Below are 18926 nucleotides of genomic sequence, written 5' to 3' on the forward strand. Positions count from 1 at the left end.
TTGTTCGATCTTAAGTTCTTTATTCTCTGCTCGCATGGTAATTCAAAGTAGGATAAGAGTGGATATTTATTATAGTCGTATAGTTTCTAATAATTAATATTTAATTTATGGATTTTATGTATTATATGCAGCGATATGAAAAAAGCATATAAAAATAAAAATGAAGTGCATATTATGTAAAAGAAATATCTATTCGATTAGTAATACTGTAACTTAAATTTTGAGAAATGTTCTATTATAGTAGAAAATTTTCAAATCCCGATAAACATGGCACCAAAGAGCGGATACGTTTCTTCATGAACCTAACCTATAAAAGTGATCGTTAACTGCAACCCGACTTACGCTCATGCATGTAGTATTATTTTGTTCGTTTAATTCGAGAACGACACGTGGGCCTTTGCATGTATTAACTGAAAAGAAGTGAATAGATAGAAAACGACCGGCTTTTATTATTTACCGTTCATTTGTTATATTGCAGAACATCAAGTTGTAGATGTACGTTATACTTTCGATTCACCGCGTAACTACATACAGGAACGTTAAGGTGCGATGTGTTCTTGCAGTCTCGTATCCATCATCGGCAAGCTAATAATTAATCTGTGACAGATCTAAATCTACGAAAGTATCGTTATTACATATCTACGGACAGGTGTTCGCATTATTGCCTTCTCTGTATAAAGAAAGGAAAGTCGCGACTCGCGATAGAATGTTACCGGTTCGAAGAGGCAGCATCTCGAGTGCGACAGGATTAACATGCAGAAATGAAAAATAGTTGGAAGCGGGAAACGCGTTGACAGTTTGGTGGTATGTTTTATGAGTGAGAGAAATGAATGTTGAAGAACGAACAGTTGCGCAAGATGCCTCTGACCTAAGGACAGGGTAAGTTTCATATGTATTTGTGAAAAAGAAATTTCATTTTCGTCTCTAACATTTCACGTAAAGATGGAATACGCTAATTTTGCGATTGCATCAGGTATAAGCATTTAAATTGATGTTAGAACGGAAGTTTGCAGAGGATTTTATAGTTGGGATTCTTGTTATATCGTTCTCTACTGCGCATCACATTTTCTATCGAAACTGTCACAGTTTGGACCGCAAACTGGCCACTGGTAGCGGCTGCGTAATAGCGCAATGCAGTGTGTCGGATGGTCTATAGTCTATAGAATTTGAGGGAAGTTAAATTCTCCAATAAAATGTGAATCCAGAGAATGAAAAGGGAATAATGACTCTTCGGTCTTTCTTCTCTCGCAATCTTTTATTTTTCAATATAGACGATACACTGGTAAATACGTTTCACGTGTTCTACAATATTTTATGGAATTTGGAATAATGTCAACGATTGATATAGTAACCTCGCATTACGAAACAAAATAGAGTATAAGAAATGACGAACGAATGCATCCGTTCACGCTGAAAGCAGAAAGAGAAATCATTGTTTTCCGTTTTGCATGAACAATTTCTAATTTAAATTCTTATTATTCTCATGTTATGTGAGATTTTGCCGTGAAACGAATTTACGATATTCGTGTAACCTATTGTGAGATATTGCCAAGGTACGCCTAGTCATTGTATCTGAGAAAAAGAAATACTGCAGTCGCGAAGTACGCTATTCAAGGTTACATACAATGTTAACAACAAAAACACCGGGCAAAATTTTTTGCACGTTTCCGTTTCCGAGAAAATCGATTTTGAAAATATATAGGGCGCGCGCTTCATTGAACTGCTCCCTCCCTTCCCCCTTGCATGGTTCTCTTTGTGGATCTCTATCGTGTTTACGTTTACATATAAAGTGTGCAAGGTTATCTGGTAGCTGTATGAAAATTATCTTTTGAATTGAGGTCTATTTAAAAATTGCTAGTCCGGGAAACAGAGAGAATAATAGAAGAGAAATTGGCATCGACTCTTGATTAGCATAAACGGGTGCCAGAAACTTAACAGAACTAGGTATCATTCCAACAAAAATTTCTATTTGAAAAACGGAAAACTATTCGATAATTCTATATTTAAATGTTTAATTAGTTGGTTATGAGATAACCAATTCAATCTAAAATTTAAATGATCTGATTTGTAGACAATTAACATTGAAAACCTATAAGCAGGATTACCAATGACTATGCTGTATTATAATTAGTGCAGAATATTTTGCATGAAGCATTGCAGTGAAAATTTATTAGTTTCGGAGGTTAAAAATTCAAATCAAACCATATAGTAGAGAAAATTGCTTGCCAAAAAATTTGTTCGATTTCACGACGATAGCATTGCAGGATGAAAAAACTGTGGGTCCTGAGAGACCCAGGCATCGTCGGTGCTGTGAGGGTTAAATAATGGTCGGGTCTAAAATTTAGGCGGGACGGGTCGAGTAGACAACTGCGCATGCCTGTCACACATTTCCGCGGTGAAAATACTGCGTGGTGGGGATAGTGTGTACCGCGAGAGGGTGCCGCGCGCGAGGCAGGTCAGGGCTGGGGCTCAGTACGTTTGCGTACGTCGTGTGGATCGTGTTGACTTCGGTGCAGTTCCTCCGCGATTCTTTTTTCGTTGCGTTCTTCGGTCCCTCGTGCATCGAAACACTCCCTCATTTGGTATCAACGTAACCGTGGAGACGGACGTTCCTCGGTGATAACAAGAATCGTGAGTTCCCGCGATGCAGCCGCGGCTAGCTTACATAATTGTTAGCGTACAGTGAGCGTCGCATACGCGCGTGACACACAGGACAACTGCGAGTGCTGGCTCTTTTCGCCGATTTTCTTTAGGCTGTGCTTCTTTGCCCGTGACGCTCCCTCCTGCTTCGGTGCGTAAGTCTTTCTTTCTCTCTCTTCCTCTCCCACCTCTGTCTCTTTTTCCCGCTGGTTCTCTCTCGATACTCTCGATGCCCTGGCTCTTTCCGTCTCTGTCTCACTCGCGCGCGTCCCCGTGGCCTCTTTTCCTCTCGCTCCCTCCGTAGTCTGACAGCTTGGTCGATTCACGAATCCGCCGGGCCATTCGCTTTTCCCCGGGCCTCTTCAAAATAAGGCCACAGGGATACACTCCTGTTCTCCACGACGAAAAGTGACAAATTCTTTCTTGTTCTTCTCTCTTACCATGGTGCGAGCGTTGAAATAGTTGATCGGGAAACGAGGGAATTGTCGAGGGCATTATTAATTTCGAGGCGAATCTGAGTGTGTGTCGCATCCCCAGTAAAAATCACAGTGCTACTTGTAAACAATAAACAAACACCCGTTCCAATACGTGTGGAATGGTTCTTCAATGAAGTTTACTACCTTTGTTTTCTTTTTTATTATTTTTTATTTTTTAATATCTACGTAAATTAAGTTGCGTCGAGATGTTCGTGTCATTTGAAACTTTTGTTAGTGGACTAGAGGGTCTATGTTTGCTATTTGTTTAGCAATTTCACATTGTTGAATTTGAACGTTAACAGGTTATGATGCAGGCGTTTTAGGTTCAGATCGGACCTAAATTATTCTGTATAGAAAAGTAACTGAGACAGTGTTCTTATGCAGTATTTATTAATAAGATTATTATTTGGAGGTAAATCCACTTTTGCTTTGTAACCTTTGTTGAATCTTTACTATCTCTTTTGTCAATTTTGCGCTTTGTTTGATTTTTAGTCTGCTTTATTCGTGGCTGTTCGCTGGTTCTGTTTTGTCCTTACTTGCCTTTGTTTGTTTGTTTCTGACACACAGGTCTGGCATCATATACATATATTGTATATATGCAGATTTATTTTCTATTTATTTTCAATTGCTTAAGAAAGCGAGAGTATTTGAAAAAGCACACAGACCAAGCAACGATCATGGCATCGCACGGGGAAGACGTAGTAATGATTTTGTTTATATTTTTTGTATTTGCTGACCCCATCCATGGTTTTGCTGGGATGTATCAGTTGGAGTACGCAGCAATCACAGCAACAGAACTTTCAATTGGTTGAGTCCGCTGAGGATCAGAATCAACTTGCGAACCATCAAGTCAAGCAAAATTCTGCGGAGTCTTCAAACATGACGGATCAGCGAGAACAGCAGCTTCAACCTCAGCAACAACAACAACAGTTACAACCACAGCAACAGCAAAGCAAAAACATCGACGAGCCAAGAACAAATTTGATTATTAATTATCTTCCACAGTGCATGACCGAGAAAGATCTTTATAGCTTATTTGTAACAATTGGACCTGTGGAATCCTGTCGTGTAATGAGGGATTACAAAGTAAGTAAAAGCTGTAATATAATTCTATCAGAACATATTTCTTGATAAATTATAATACTTTGTTTTTTACAGTCCGGCTATAGCTATGGTTTTGGATTTGTCAACTATGCGAAAGCAGAAGATGCAGCAACTGCCATAAATACCTTAAATGGTCTGCAGGTCCAGAACAAAAGGCTAAAGGTATCTTTTGCACGACCCTCGGGAGAGGAAATTAAAGAGACCAACCTTTATGTTACAAATCTACCAAGGTACTCATTCAAGATGAAAATATTAGACTGTTGTTAGAGTTCTGTAGATATCTAACTTTTGTACCTTCTTCTCAGAAACATAACAGAGAGTCAGATTGATGACATATTCAGCAAATATGGAAACATCGTACAAAAGAACATATTAAAGGACAAACTCACAGGACTCCCAAGGGGTGTGGCATTTGTCAGGTAAAAGCACGAATGTTAAGCATGATAGTTAATAACCATTGTGCTAATAGGAGAAATATGTCCATGCATTCTGGCAATGTGCCATTGTTGTCATAATTGGTAATGGAACACGAAGACAGTAACATATGATAAAGACGATAAATGTGTTTGTTGATCGGCGCCTAAGTCTCTAGAAAATTAGAACGCTCCTCGGGGTGACGAAGCAGCGGTAGAAGTTGCTTCGTCATTATGCAATGATTTCGTGTCGTGTATATAATGTCATACGCGTATTTATTTCCCCGCGTGTATATCTTTGCTGCCAAATTATTTTTACACGTGTCTCCTACCGGATTTCACTTGCATAATTTTCGATTTTGCCCTGCTCAACGACCCACCAACCTACTTAGATCACCTTAAAGCATAGATCGTGCGTTACGCACACCGGTTTGTTGTAGGAAATAGTATGAAAACTGTGTCAGCTGGCTGGAAATAGATGCGAATCTAGTTTGACAATTTCTATTAATTTTGGCAGATTTTAGGGATCCGTAACGAGACCGCTTTTATAGCACGCTCTAGATCACTCTTGATAAATCTTGTATTAGATCCCAGGGAGCTGGCAGAAGATCGGTTATACCGTTATATCTCTGCCAACGGACCTCTTTACGAGTATCAGGTTTTCTTTGATTCTCTCTTATGTTTATTTCTTCTTGTAGATTTGATAAAAGAGAAGAGGCGCAAGAAGCGATCGCAAGACTACATGGCACGATACCAGAGGGTGGATCGGAGCCGCTCAGCGTAAAAATCGCGGAGGAACATGGCAAACAAAAGGCGGCATATTATGCAGGATGGCAAGCCGGATATAATCAGAGTCGAGGTAAGTGGACTACAGTTTTCTATAGATTATTAGCCTTGCCCGTAACTCTTTATTCTACTACCTGACATTAAAAATTCTCACAATTGAAAATAACAACTGTGTAATAACCCCTTAACTATTTTTTTCTATTGCAAGGTCTTTATCTAAATATGGAAAGAAGTACAAGATAGATTTTTACTGTCAGGTGATACTTGCATTTTGGCTTCTTTTCTAAATCTTAACGGAATCGCAGTAAATCAATGCGTTCGTTTCATTATTGCCATTGTTGGAATCGTAGAAGCACCAATATTTAAGAAACTTTTTGATCAATAGAGCGCATCCTTTCTCTCACTCACTCTTTCTCTCTCTCTCTCTCTCTCTCTCTCTCTCTCTCTCTCTCTCTCCTCTCTTTAGCTCTCATAATTTTTAACTCTTGTCGTGTTAATCTTCATTCTTTTTTTTCTCATGGCGACACATGTGCAAGTGAAACATAATAGTGATATCGTTTAAAGAAATTCTGTAACGTAGTTGCAAGGTGTACACGTGCACATTTAAAATAATTATAATGTTTCTGGTGCGCACCGTTAACGATGTAATCGATCTTTGCCGTGGGAGAGATCCAGCGCATCGTTGACGGAGCGTAGAAGATTTGAGGACATTGTCTAACATTTGAATTATTTGCCAGATATGGCTGCATCTAAATCAAAGTACAGCGAAGATTGAAAATGCTGTTTGCGTTCTAATGCGCGCAACGTTATACAGTAATGTTCTACGAATATTGTGGAGAACACATTTCTTTTTGCTACTGTTTGTTTCCTTCCTCCTACCACCCTCCTGTGTTTTCTGTTTTGTTGACGAGTTTTCCCCAAGTTGTGCGCATGAGATTGAGATTAAATCACATGTGTGATGGAAGATCTTTTGGCAGTGAAATTCAGCCAAAGTTCCTTCGCAGAAGGACACCGAGCAAAAGCAAAACGTGTAGTGCTATTGTGATAGAAATATGTGTTGTTTTGTGTGCAATGATAATTTTGACGGACAAGCAGACAACCAAATGAAAAAAATGATATATTGTTATATTGTGCTAGTCAGTGACAGCTTGTGTTGAAAAGAAAACAGAAAAAGACGAAAAAAAAGAGACACTTTTGGCTAAGATGTATTTTGCACACACAAGGCTGGTTTAGAATATTTGTGTTTGAACATTGCCTGGATCAGTGAACTTGCAACTCTGTTGTTCTAGTTGCCGCCACTGCTGTTATATTGAGTTTGCCTAATCGTTTCTTGACTTTGTTCAAGCTACACTGGAACATCATTCCAGATCTCTTTTTCTGTGTCAGCAATTATGTATAATTACTTATATTTCATACTTGTATGTATTTTTTCTTTTTTTTCGGTAAGGTACCTCATAACATACTACATATGTGTTTCATTAGATATCATTTAAGAATACGTTGGAAATACATTTTCTGTTAAGAGAAGAAACTGTTAAATCGCTCATTTTTATCATCCTTTAAATGAATGTAAAACACTTAGGGGTTTCTTTATTTATTTATGTATTCTTTTCTCTCATCTAATTGTAATTGAATTACGACTGATTAACGCCTGTAGTGTTTTATGTTTTAAGAAAATCGTATCTTCTCTTTATGTGCTCTCAGTAGGATTCTGTGTAACACAACATTTTGCGAATTGTTTATTATGTACTTATATTTCATGCATATGTATAGAAACGTATAGCTATTTATACCTTTCTATATATGTGTATATATTGCTAAAAGTAATCAGCAGATCACCTGCTGAAACGGTTTCATCTTTATTGAACGTGTATAGAAAGATTTATTTAAATTGTGATCTTCTGATTGGTTTCAGCAATACATAGAACCCGCAGTTTGCCTGACACACCAACTTGTTGTATGCCTGCGAATAATTACTCTTTAGCGTGCGTCGTTGCTAATCCGTGGTTAGCTCTGGACAGATTGCATTTGCAGAAACGTGTGGCTTTAATGGAAAATTTGTTCCATGCATGGCTGTGTCCAGTATCAAACAATTATTGCTACAGCGATGGACTAAACTGTTTGGACGTGTCCTCTAGTCGAATATCTACCATACTTGAAACTTCTTACAAACTCGATTAACTCAAAGACAACAATGAGTAGGTAAAAGAAGTGCCAAACAGTTTTGTCCATTACTGTGCATACGTACTCTTCAATGTTTTGAATAATTCTTTAACATGCCATTTTCATTTCTATGCTCGCCAATCCACGAAGGAGAACGTCTGTATACGACCAGGATTAAATACCAACGTTATGTGCATTATCTTTATTAAAAAGAGAGAAATGCTTTCTAGTTCGGTTGTATCGTACGTTGTTAATCTTGCACTTATGATTACGAGTCTCCCACTGGTGTAACAATGAATATTGGCATGATTTAAGTGCGCCTAACACCAGCCATCGTTGTTTACCATTGTAACTCGTTGAATTAATCAACGATATTAGAAAAGGTGACAATTTCTTTCTGCGAACGGAGGCGTTCATGTTCGTTCGTTATGTTTTTGTATGATAAGACGAAGCAACGTAGGCGTACGACGTCAACCGGAAGTGTGTTCTCCGGGGGCGTTCGTCGAATCGCGATAAATCGTACGGGTTCCTAAGGCTTGAATTTCATTTTACGATTCGCCGAATGATATATAAAGAGAGTACAGTATTCCTGTCTGTAATTCGAGATTAACGACACAAATTGCTCAAACGATTGTAACCGAAACAAACCGAAAAAGAGAGGTCAGTCTGTGTGTGGTTGAACGCGTAGACCCGAAAGCAGAGAAACACCAACTAAATCTATTCTATAAAACGGAAAGATTTTGAAGCTCAACGTTCTCGTTTCGTCTGTTGATTTTGTCTTTGTTCGCTGTACGTGGTCCATGCGTTGAACCCTCTCTGTGCAATGAGAAAAACCCTCGGACGTGTTCAGAGACTGAGCCTGTGGACACACGAGGAAGTCTGTTTTTAGGGGTAGAGACTAAGATGTTCCCCAGTTTTGACAGTGATTTTAAGTAGTCGAAACGTTGCACAATTTTTATGATCGTCGTCGCGACAGTCAAAGGTTCGTCGTGATATGTCCGTCGAAAACGGACACGTACATAGTTAGCGAAAGTATTCAACAATGAAAGAGAGAGAGCGAGAGAGAGAGAGAGAGTTCTGTTGACGTACAAGCTTCGCGCGTCAGCTTCGAGTCGAATCGAATCGAAATCAAAAAGAAAAATCGCAATCGACCGGCTAAACGAACGGTGGCGATTCTTCTTGGAGAGATGTTAAACACGATCTCCGCTGTTACTAAAACTTTCGTCCTTTTGATCCTAATATATTACGTATAGATACCAAAAAATGGTCGAAAAGTTCCCGCAGGAGAGATTATAGGTCCTGATTAGGTAGAGAAATGATCGAATCTCCCACGAACAGACCCTGACAATCGTTCCTTCTTTTTTTTAATCAAATTTTCGCGACTATTGCGCGTATATTTATCTCTCGTATAAAACGTAGATCAAATTATGATTCCATTCGGTCGTTGCGACGTAGGAGGCACGACATGACGTCGAGACCTCACTTTATTACCGATAATAGACTGCGTTACAGATGCGCCTGATCGAGAACGGGTATGTACAACCCTTATGCGTTCGTTCCGAATTGCATTTTAAGAATGAACGTTAGCGACGTTACCTGCATTATTCTTGCCACCTGGGACAGCAACCGTCCAGCAATAAGCGGCACGAATTCGAACACAGTGTAATTACGAAAGCAATACTAACGAAATTAAAAGCGTTATACTAACGAGGTCACTATGGCCGAACGACTAGAGTCCTCGACCGCGCATTAAGAACGGTCGCTGTTAGAATCCCCTCGAGGGGTATGAAAATTATTTTCATTAAAATTTGCCAGTTTTTCTTACGATACGTTCGCTTGTATATTTAATACGATATTAAAGAAATATACAATTAATGAAGAAATTGGTTGTGCATCCCCGGTCGAAAAGTATTGATATTTAATTATATTGATTGAAATCTCTTAGGAATTTAATATTGCGAATGCGCCGGTATTTGAGCCGTGTTTCACCTAAAAGAGAATACTCTCTTAATAAGAAAATTTGCGCGACTGCTGCGAATTTCTTTCCATATCCACACACACACACACACACACATACGAACATATACACGAGAAGAAGACGAATAATCTCCATTCAGAAAAAAGTAATGGAAAAGCGTGTGTTATACGGTAGGGATATAAAGGAATGACAAAGAAAGGCGAGGCTGGATATTTAAAAAAATGATTATTGAATACTTGAGAACTTTAATTAGCAGTTAAGTTAGAAAACGTCTTAATGAGTAAGGTTTTTCGAGCATATTTCTTCAGAATATAATTATTATATTCGTGTTGCGGAAACGATCTCGCATCGTTTTTCCCTTATGGATAGAAAGAGCTATTATTAAAAATAGAATATTATAAATGTGCATTTACTTATATCAGTATTTCCTAAAAGTTGCACAACTCACTTGGGGAAAGCCCGTGACTGAAGTGAGAGGATACTTTTAACGAACTTATGTTAACTCCTAATTGTTTCTGGAGGAACGACGCGAGACGTTGCAAAGACGTCAAAGATGACACGTATTGTAAATACGCCCGAAGAGTTCTCTAATTTTAAAGAAAACGTGTTAAGTAGTGGAAAAAGGAGAAACCGTGAAGTTTTTAAAAAACGGATCGTTGCGAAATGGTTAATTCTGAAGTCCAGTAGTGCTAACGATGGCTGTGATACGGATAAGGAAAAACAAAATGCAAAAATCGTCGAACGAGAGAACGAAAGGGAAACCCGACAAAAAAAAAGCAAAAAAATAATCAACGAGAAAAATCGTGCGAATTCGGAGAGTTCGCGTGTCACACGGGTGTTTTTGAGAAAAAAAAATCAAAGAAAAAGAGAAAAATAAAAACTTGCGGCGCTCTCTCTTCCTCGCTCTCTTCCTGTTTCTCTCCTCCTCTCTCGCTCTGTTTCTCTCGATCAAAATATAGCATTATTGACAGACCTTTGAAATGTAAAATGGTCGCACGCACCGTGTTCTTTACGTGATTGTCTCGCGATGACCACAACCGACGAGAGCGACGAAATTGAGAGGCATCGAATGAAATCCTCTCGAAAATGCCTACGACATTCCTAATAATAACATTCATCGTGCTTTCCTTCTCCTCCTCGAGGAAAATGTCGCTAATTAGTATGTTCAGAGGAGGAAGAACGAAAACAGGACGATCCTACGATCCACGTTTTGATTTTAAATTTGAATCTGAATGTAGTACGAGGCGGAAGCCGTGGTGTCTCCACTCCCTGGGTCATCGAGTACTCTGGACCACCTTGAGTGAAAAATTCTACTTGCTTTCAACATCGATTACGAACTGACGAACATTCTATAGATCTTTCGGAAGTTTCAGTAGAATTGGTCTGACTTCAAATAAACTTTCATGCCTCCGGAAACGTCCAGATTTCTGGATGACCATTCCACAGCTTCTTGCAGCTTCGTTAATTGTAAATTGACTTACAAACACGATACATAATACACACGCGTATATACACACAGCCAAGAACCGCTATTTACATCGATATTAGAAGACTATGATAGCTAGAGTGAACGGCAAAAAACGCGTAAAACTTGTTGTGCGAATATATACATTTATTAAATGTGTTTTACATCCGAGCGCGAAACACCCGAGCCGCTGTACCTTTTATACTAAAACGACTACAATATAAACGCCGTCATCTTCTGGCCAACAAAAACCCTTGGAGCTTCCAACGAAATCTCAACAAATGCCCTAGCTCTTTTCCGGTTGCACAACGAAGAAACCAAAAATCAGAAAAGACCCTGAAGAATGTTTGAGTACACGTCTCGAGAGATATCGACACCACCGTCCGAAGAATCATCAGGACAAGTCGCGCCAGTCCGAGAAAGAGAGAGAGAATTAACACCGGCGTGCACTATTCGACACTCGTTCTTTCAGTCCTCCTACCACATAAGTATCTTATACCTTTCTTATCCTCGTTGCTACGGGTCCGCGTGATGCTGTAGTCGCTCGTTAAATTTGATTAAAACACTAGAAACTGAAACAATCAGCCTATTTCCATTTTATTCAACACCTTCTCTCTGATGCCCCTCGCACCTCTATCGAAAATCGATCCTCTAGAAGGGGAACTAATTGATAAATTGTTGGAGGATCCTTCTTTTAATTATCTGGGAATTTTTCAGGTTCTGGCGGTGGCATCGGCGGGGGTGGAGGAGGAGGAGGAGGAGGACGCGGCAGAGGCATCAGCGGCCCGCCCGGGATGGGCGGAATGGGCGTAGGTGGTGCCGGGCCTGGCATGCTAGGTAGAGCAGGGGGATTTGGTCCCCGTGGTGGTCCTCACGGCGGTTTCATCGGTGGCAGCGGTGGACCCGGCGCCATGAGAATGGAGAAGATCCACCCTCACCGTTTTAACCCTATCGGCATGGGGGGTGGCTACGTTCAATCCCACTTCTGGTGACCTAGCAGCGGGAAGCCGGCGACAAAGACACCATCGGCCACGTACCTTTCTTCGTTGCAGCGGAGACAAACCGCAGCGACGGACGTCGTTCGTAATCGTTAATCCAGGGATCACAGCAACCCGTTGATCAAGCGTGGGCAACCACCAGTGTTCTAGATTTGCTAAGAGAAATAGACAGATACGTATTCTCCTTGCTCCATGAGGCAATCCATCGTCCAAGCCTGGTTCGGAGGTATCCAGTCGCCTCCGGAAATAGGGTTGGGTGAGAACCGTTCGGAATGGTTTGCTCACCGCGTTTAGCCAATTTCGAACGACCGAGGACTGACTGACCACCACGTGTGTAAATTATTCTGCGCGTATTAGTATTTAATATGTTTCTACGTGCCTGTACCAAAGCTCGCAACACCTAGTATTGTACGTCCAACGATGGGCAGATTCCCTCCCTAGAGCGTAGAGCGCTTCGAACGTTGTCCAAGCTAGCTGAAGGAGTGAGACCCCTCAACTTGCAATTCCTCTAAAAATAACGCTGAAAGTCTTGACACTATTGGGAGATAATAGTCGTGCGATAATATTCACCTTTAGATTTTAACCATCGTCTTTGTAAGTTATTGTACTTCTCTCTCTCTATCTCTCTATCACTCTCTCTCTCTTTAGTCACCTTTGTTCTCACGTTAATGTAACCCTAAAGTAGTTCAAGGCTTTCAGTGAGCGATGAACATATTGAACCGAGTTCTTGATGTTCCGCAACGCGTTTCGAGCCCATCATTGTGTACCAAGCAGGGGCGATAAGTTTTCTGCTCCGGATTGCTCCTGGAACAAGGACGACGGATCCCTAGGGGCAATCCGGTCGCCTGCCTGCTGTTTATAACGCGCGTCGCTTCTTTTATCGTTAACGAGCTCGATTCTCTTTCGTCGTAGCTTTAATACCGTGCCGTTCGTCTAGGCTTGTTAATAGCCGAGATTGGGTCACGCGTGACTCGAAATTAAATTTTAGTCACGGACAAATGTTTATTCTAGAATATAAAATCTCGTTCGTTGTTTTATTTATCTAGATAATTTCATTGAATTTATTTACGGGTAGAACTCTTTTTTTGTTGTTGTAAATGAAAATATTCTGAAAAACAAACCGCAACATCTGTGAAGTAGTTTCGTATTTTCAGAATTTATTTATATCTGGAATGGTTGAATATTGATTAAAAAGGCAGTCGCTACACTGCCATATAATTGAAAGAAAAATGAACGTGGATAAATGTACATAATTTTTGTATTTTAGACACTCGTTATAGGGTTTCAAAATGACCCAGAATCGGCGGATACAAAAGATTCAGGTTAAGACAGAAAATGATGTTGGCCACCTAGCTATTTAGGCGGAATTCACTTTGCGAGAGAAACGGTGTCTTTATCTCCTGAATCAAACCATCAACTTTTTGTAACATACCGAGGAAAGATGTGTAATATGAAATATTTATTAACCCCTCGAACGGTGCCTGGGTCTCTATCTAGATTCACCCAGTTTCTCAGCTTCGGCGGATAATTCGTCGATTATTTATAATAGATTTAATGAACAAGGTGTATTTAAATGAAGATAAAATGAGACCCTCTGCAAATTGATGGAATAGTAGATGTGTGTTTTCACGTCAGAATCTGAAGAGTTCTACACGTTGTTGTACATTTCCTTTTTATGGTTCTAACTTGAAACTTTATCGAATGTTTAACGTTAAGAGAAAGATTGTATGTGTGCGCGCCTGCGTGTATGGACGTGTGAATGTCAGTGTATAAAAGAAAAAGAGAGAAAAAGAATTTTATCAGTCAGCGTTCACGGAGAGATCGTGATTCCCATATTGTCATCGGACACCGATGGTCTTAGAGAAAGAAAGAAAATAGACAGTGAAACGGGATATCACAAACTGACATGTAACTGCGAATTTTAATTTGCGCGTGGTTCGGTAACCGTTCATTTTAGACGATCATTCGCGTGTACTTAAAACAGAGTTGCACACTCGATGTAGGTGACGATGCGCTAATACAGTGAACCCATAAGGCTGTGAACAAAACAAAAATAGCTCTCTCTCTCTCTCTCTCTCTAACTAAAATTAATGTTTCCCTTAGAGCAATTTCAAATTTGTATATCTAATGCCACTTACCAACTATGTTTTCTCCAAGCAGTCTTTTCCAAATTATAGATTAACATCGAAGAGATTATAATTACTTTTAGTTCGAAGAAAATTGTTAGCTTCTGTTAGATACTGCCATTAAGAAACCTTTCAGTAGGTTTCAGATAGATAAAATGTTAAAATTATGAAGACTGTCCTGGGTTTACTGTATCGTTCTAGCTTTAATGTTCAGCTAAAACCTGAAATATTTGTAGAGGAACCGTGTATTGCGTCCAGGAACGTATGCGAATAATTCTATAGCTGTAAATTCGAAGGCAAGTTGGTAGTTCAGGATTCAAGTATTTTTATTGCGTTGTAGCTGAGTGTGGGCGATGATCGTCACTGCATAGTGTGCGGAGATCATGCGTACCGTCGGGGTCCGGGACACGGCGAAGGATTATTGTACATAGATTGCAAGCGGGAACACGCTGTCGTCGCGTCTAGGTACGTCTAAGGATGAAAAAATGAGACTGACTTTTTATAGTGGTTAAAATTTGTCACGCGAGCTCCGTGTTTCTTCATTTTCCGAGTCATACTTATGGTACTTTTTCAAGCAAAAACAAGAATATCGAAATTGCCTTATATTGAAGACGTTATTGTGTGCGTTATTACGTAACTGGAACCTTACCATTACAACGTAAGCAATGTTTTGTAAATAAATTCTAGGCTACTTATGACTAAAAGTTTTTAGTTAAATAACTAACATTTCAATTAAAATATTTCCTAAATAAAGGACTTTTAGCTATAAGTAACTAGGTCCTTTTTGTAGAGAATTAAATTACTGTTGTGCAGTAATTGCAGTAGTTCCAGTTATACGACACCTTGTACGAAAATATAAAGAATTCGTGATAAGCTTCAAGCTTCTTTTTTTTTTAAATTGAGAATAATCATTAACTTGACAAACGTGAAAACAAAGAAACACAGGCGTTTCCGATCCCTCCGACAGACGGATCTAGGAAATGAAACGAAGTAAAAATATGAAAACCGCAATGAAATTGTGATGACAAAAGATATAAGTCGCAAGCACGCGCCGTAATTTTTAATAAATTCTTTCGTTCCGTTTGACGTTTCTTTTCCCTTGTTCGTTTGACGCAACAATGTTTGCACGGTCACATGCTCCCGACAGATAATTATAGTTCGTAAGACTCTTAATTGTTTAAGACGAAATAAATATCTGCAAACCGAGCCGCGTTTTGCTTTTGTTGAGAGCATCGTATTCCAGCACGTTCGCCGTCTTCCGTATCGTATTTAGGCAACAATGTTTTAAACAGTAATTTGTAAAAATGTTAGAGACCGCTGGGAGAGCGCCATTCGGACTGCGAGCGTGTTGGGGAGACAGTACGATGAGAAAATGCGGGAAAAGGAGACACAGAGGAGTTTTGCGTCAATGATTTATTCCAGCAGCACGATGTACCCCTCTTCGTCTATACAAACAGTCTTTCTTTCACAACCGACACACATGTACAAACACACACACACATACGCGTGCACGCAACCGTACGTAATACTAAACGATGTAATGAACTTGCGATGCACTACCGCTGCATTCTACCGAGCACGATGTTGCCCTTCAGTGGGCAGCTTGCATTTAAAAGAAAGCAAAGTTGCCCGATGATGAGCCGCAACGTGCCCCGAATGAAATCCTTCCTGGTCACAGCACAGAGCCTCGGGAACTATGGTCGGTTGGTACACACTTTCCTAATCTCTTCTTTGCACTTTTCTTCTCTGCTTTTTCCCTTCTTCAGGAGCGCGAACCGTTTGCGACGAAGCACACTGAACGTTTGAAGTTTCTTGAACCGTGCTCAGAAACTTTATAACTGGCGTCGTGTCTCCACCCACAGGAAACTCTGCGGTGTAGAGATTAACCGGGGAACTCGCGAAGAGGAAACAGGAAGGGGCGGATAGTTGGTGCACCGACCGAGATATTACCTTGCCAGATTTGGCTTTAGCTGTGGCTCACCGTCCTTCAAGCCATCGGTTTCCTCAGCCTCCATTTCCTTCTGGAATACAGGCATTTGAATTGGTCGCGCGAACTTTGATATCTAAGCGCAAAATTTATTTTAGGATCTCATTTTGTAGACTACAAGAAACATCATGGTAATCTTTTCTATAAAATTTTCGATCCTTTTTTTTTTATTATTTTCAATACTGATTATCGTTATCGATCACCAATGTAGGGTCCTTCTGGTACGTTAGCAGTCACTGGCTTCAACCCTTGATGTTTTCCTTCCCCTCGCTGTGGCTCGACCCCCTTGAGCGAGAAGTTCCCTTCAGAAGTGCAGCAAGCGTTTCTGACGTCAAGTGAATCGCAAACATCTGCTGCACATCAGGCGACGACAAAAATGTCCTCGGGTTTCATAGTGTTTCAGCTGTCCCAGAGAGTTGGCAAACGATGAGGAAGGACCTAGGCCTGCGCGCATTAATCTGTTTCGACTCCTCGCGGTTACAAAATAATTTAAAGCTAGAAGAATCAAAAAGTAGCTTCCAAAAGTCAGAACTTGTCTTTGAAAATCTTAGAAGAATGAAGGATTCGTTAATATGTTATTAAATTTTGTGGGATTAAGAGTACTCGGAAAAATACGTTTTATCTTTGAGTAATTTTCGAAGTAGAATAAAGGATTTGTAGGTTTTTCTTTACGATGATATACAATTAATGAGATCTGTATAGCATATACAGTCTATCCAACAGCCACAGAGAACCCTCTATTATCGGTAAACAAGAACAGATTGTGATCGCCAGCATCATTCATTGCTCCGTTCACAAAGTAAACGTTGTGATAGTATGATCCTTGAAATGGAGTCAAAGACCACCTGGTTTTCCGACTTTGATAACAGTTTACAGCTGCTTTAGGGGGGACCAGTTAGATGTATCACAAGGTCAAACGAAGCTTGATAAAAAGAAGCTGAATGCCAGGAAACAAGGATTCTCGAACTGGAGTGGGAATCTCTCCCACTTAATGTCATTGTGTGACCCAGGATGAGTCACATGAGACTCATTTTTCTCTTAACGAACCAGCGTCGCCTGCATTGTGGTTCGAGTAATTTTTCCAACGGACCTTTGCTATTACGGATTAGTCCGTTAATTGGTAAAGTAAGACTCGTACTTGATTCAAATAGTAACGATCATTGGTATACGCGATCCATTTAAAGCGGATTCGAAACGATAGAATTGCTTCAAATCGAATCCCGTACCGTTGCCTTGACACGTTCAGCAATTTTATTCACGCCATAATTAAAATATCAAGACAGCTGCCGTATCTGGAATCGTTTTCAATGACATTTGAACTGGCTAGTGGTTGTTGAACAGCGTTCTGAATATTACACCAACTAGAATGATCATTATTCGTTTCATTGAGGAGCAAATACTTTAGAGAACACGCGCGAAAGGCAATTTGTATTATGACTGTGTTAAGAATAGTCTTATATTTTATATAAAAATGTTAGTCGAATGAAAACGGCAGCATGATCCAGAAAAATTCTAGACAAATTGCTTAAAAAATTGTACTGATTATAACGTTAATCCCAAGTGAAACGTTGTTAACAATTATTGTTTCTTTCAAGGAAACAGACTCAATTGAAGAAGGGAATTGGCGATGTTTGATACTAGAAGAGCTCCTTATAAAATATATGTAAATGTGGAGCTGTTGCAGAAGAAAGATGATTGGGATTCGGAAAAAAGATCTAATACAGAGATCTAATAATGAGAATGTTATCTTGTAAACACACGAGGGTGAACATCCCCGACTGGAGGCAACAAAGGCAGGACCAGCAACAGTTGGCTGTCGATGATAACACACACACCACAGACGGATATATCTATTCTTCGCGGTGTACCCGATAAATTGGCTTACCGAACACGCGTGGCCTACAGACAGATACTTGTTTCCGCCCAGCTTGATATCAACCGGAACCCTGGAAAATTGTGCAGCTCTTTGTGCTCGATAGCCCGCTGCGTTTTCCTCTTTCGAGACACCGTTGACGTTGCTCCCAACAAATCTGGTGCAAATGTCTCAGAATTCTCCGATTTAAACGAGTCATACCGAACGTTGTAAAAAGAGTTTGAATTATGCTATAACCGCACACTGTGTAGATCGTCGTTTCTTCTCTTCGATTTGGAGCCTTTATCCGTCGAACGCGCGCGCGAAAATACGAGCATAACACCCCGTGACACCTCCAGACGCAGAGGGCGACTGAACACTGAACTTGATTTGCGGAACAGCTCGAGAAGAAGGGAGGATTCCGAGAGAAAGAGAGGAACACGTGTTGCGACACTTCGTGAAAGAGGGGACCTTGCTAGCTCTAGACTGTGATGCGCGAGCGACCGGCGGCCAATCAGTCGTTGAAGGGCTCAAAAATCCTACTTTCAGCACCTCCGACGCGTCAAGAACATTACAGCGGTTATTACTGTCATGGGATCATTGTCGTCGACAATAACAGTCCTCCCAGTGTTACAGCACAATGGTAATTTACATAAAGAGCCGCAGTTCAACGATAGACCATGGTCATGCATTACAATTTATTATTCTGAAAAGAGAATTATAACGCTACAGCGTTACACAATTTGTAAAATAATTTTCATTTTCAGAGTACAGAAAAATGCACTGAACTGTTCGTCGAAGGCGTTTTAATACGGACATTATACGATTTCTCTGGTAATCGAAGAATGTGTTATCTGATCTACTAGAGGTCCAGTTGGAAAAAGAGGCGACGACGGAGAAAAAAGAAGGCGACCGACCAGATAAATTCAATGTTGCTC

General features: G+C 40.2%; 1 protein-coding gene across 10 annotated transcripts; it reads left to right on the top strand.

Moving 5' to 3' along the window:
* The first annotated feature begins 749 nt into the window (after nt 1–749).
* Nucleotides 750–14853, top strand: LOC144473206 (protein sex-lethal). Of its 10 annotated transcripts, none has more exons than XM_078186868.1 (6): nt 750–879; nt 3884–4202; nt 4275–4450; nt 4526–4639; nt 5332–5492; nt 11743–14853. In XM_078186868.1, the coding sequence occupies exons 1-6, from the start codon at nt 827–829 to the stop codon at nt 12015–12017; spliced, it is 1098 nt and encodes a 365-aa protein (XP_078042994.1). In that variant the 5' UTR covers nt 750–826; the 3' UTR covers nt 12018–14853. The 10 variants fall into 10 exon arrangements, with proteins under 10 accessions (XP_078042994.1, XP_078042995.1, XP_078043004.1 ...); XM_078186869.1 differs by lacking the exon at nt 11743–14853 and adding an exon at nt 7335–11725; XM_078186878.1 differs by lacking the exon at nt 11743–14853 and adding an exon at nt 5628–7462.
* The last annotated feature ends 4073 nt before the right edge of the window (nt 14854–18926 follow it).

This window comes from Augochlora pura, chromosome 7, assembly GCF_028453695.1.
Source record: "Augochlora pura isolate Apur16 chromosome 7, APUR_v2.2.1, whole genome shotgun sequence".
Classification (NCBI taxonomy): Eukaryota; Metazoa; Arthropoda; class Insecta; order Hymenoptera; family Halictidae; genus Augochlora; species Augochlora pura.

What these genes read in the sequence shown, in the direction of transcription:
- LOC144473206 (XM_078186868.1), top strand. Translation starts at nt 827, where the DNA reads ATGAATGTTGAAGAACGAACAGTTGCGCAAGATGCCTCTGACCTAAGG. An exon ending in GCCTCTGACCTAAGGACAGG is followed by an intron (nt 880 to 3,883) that starts GTAAGTTTCATA and finishes GGGATGTATCAG; the next exon opens with TTGGAGTACGCAGCAATCAC. An exon ending in TATGTTACAAATCTACCAAG is followed by an intron (nt 4,451 to 4,525) that starts GTACTCATTCAA and finishes CCTTCTTCTCAG; the next exon opens with AAACATAACAGAGAGTCAGA.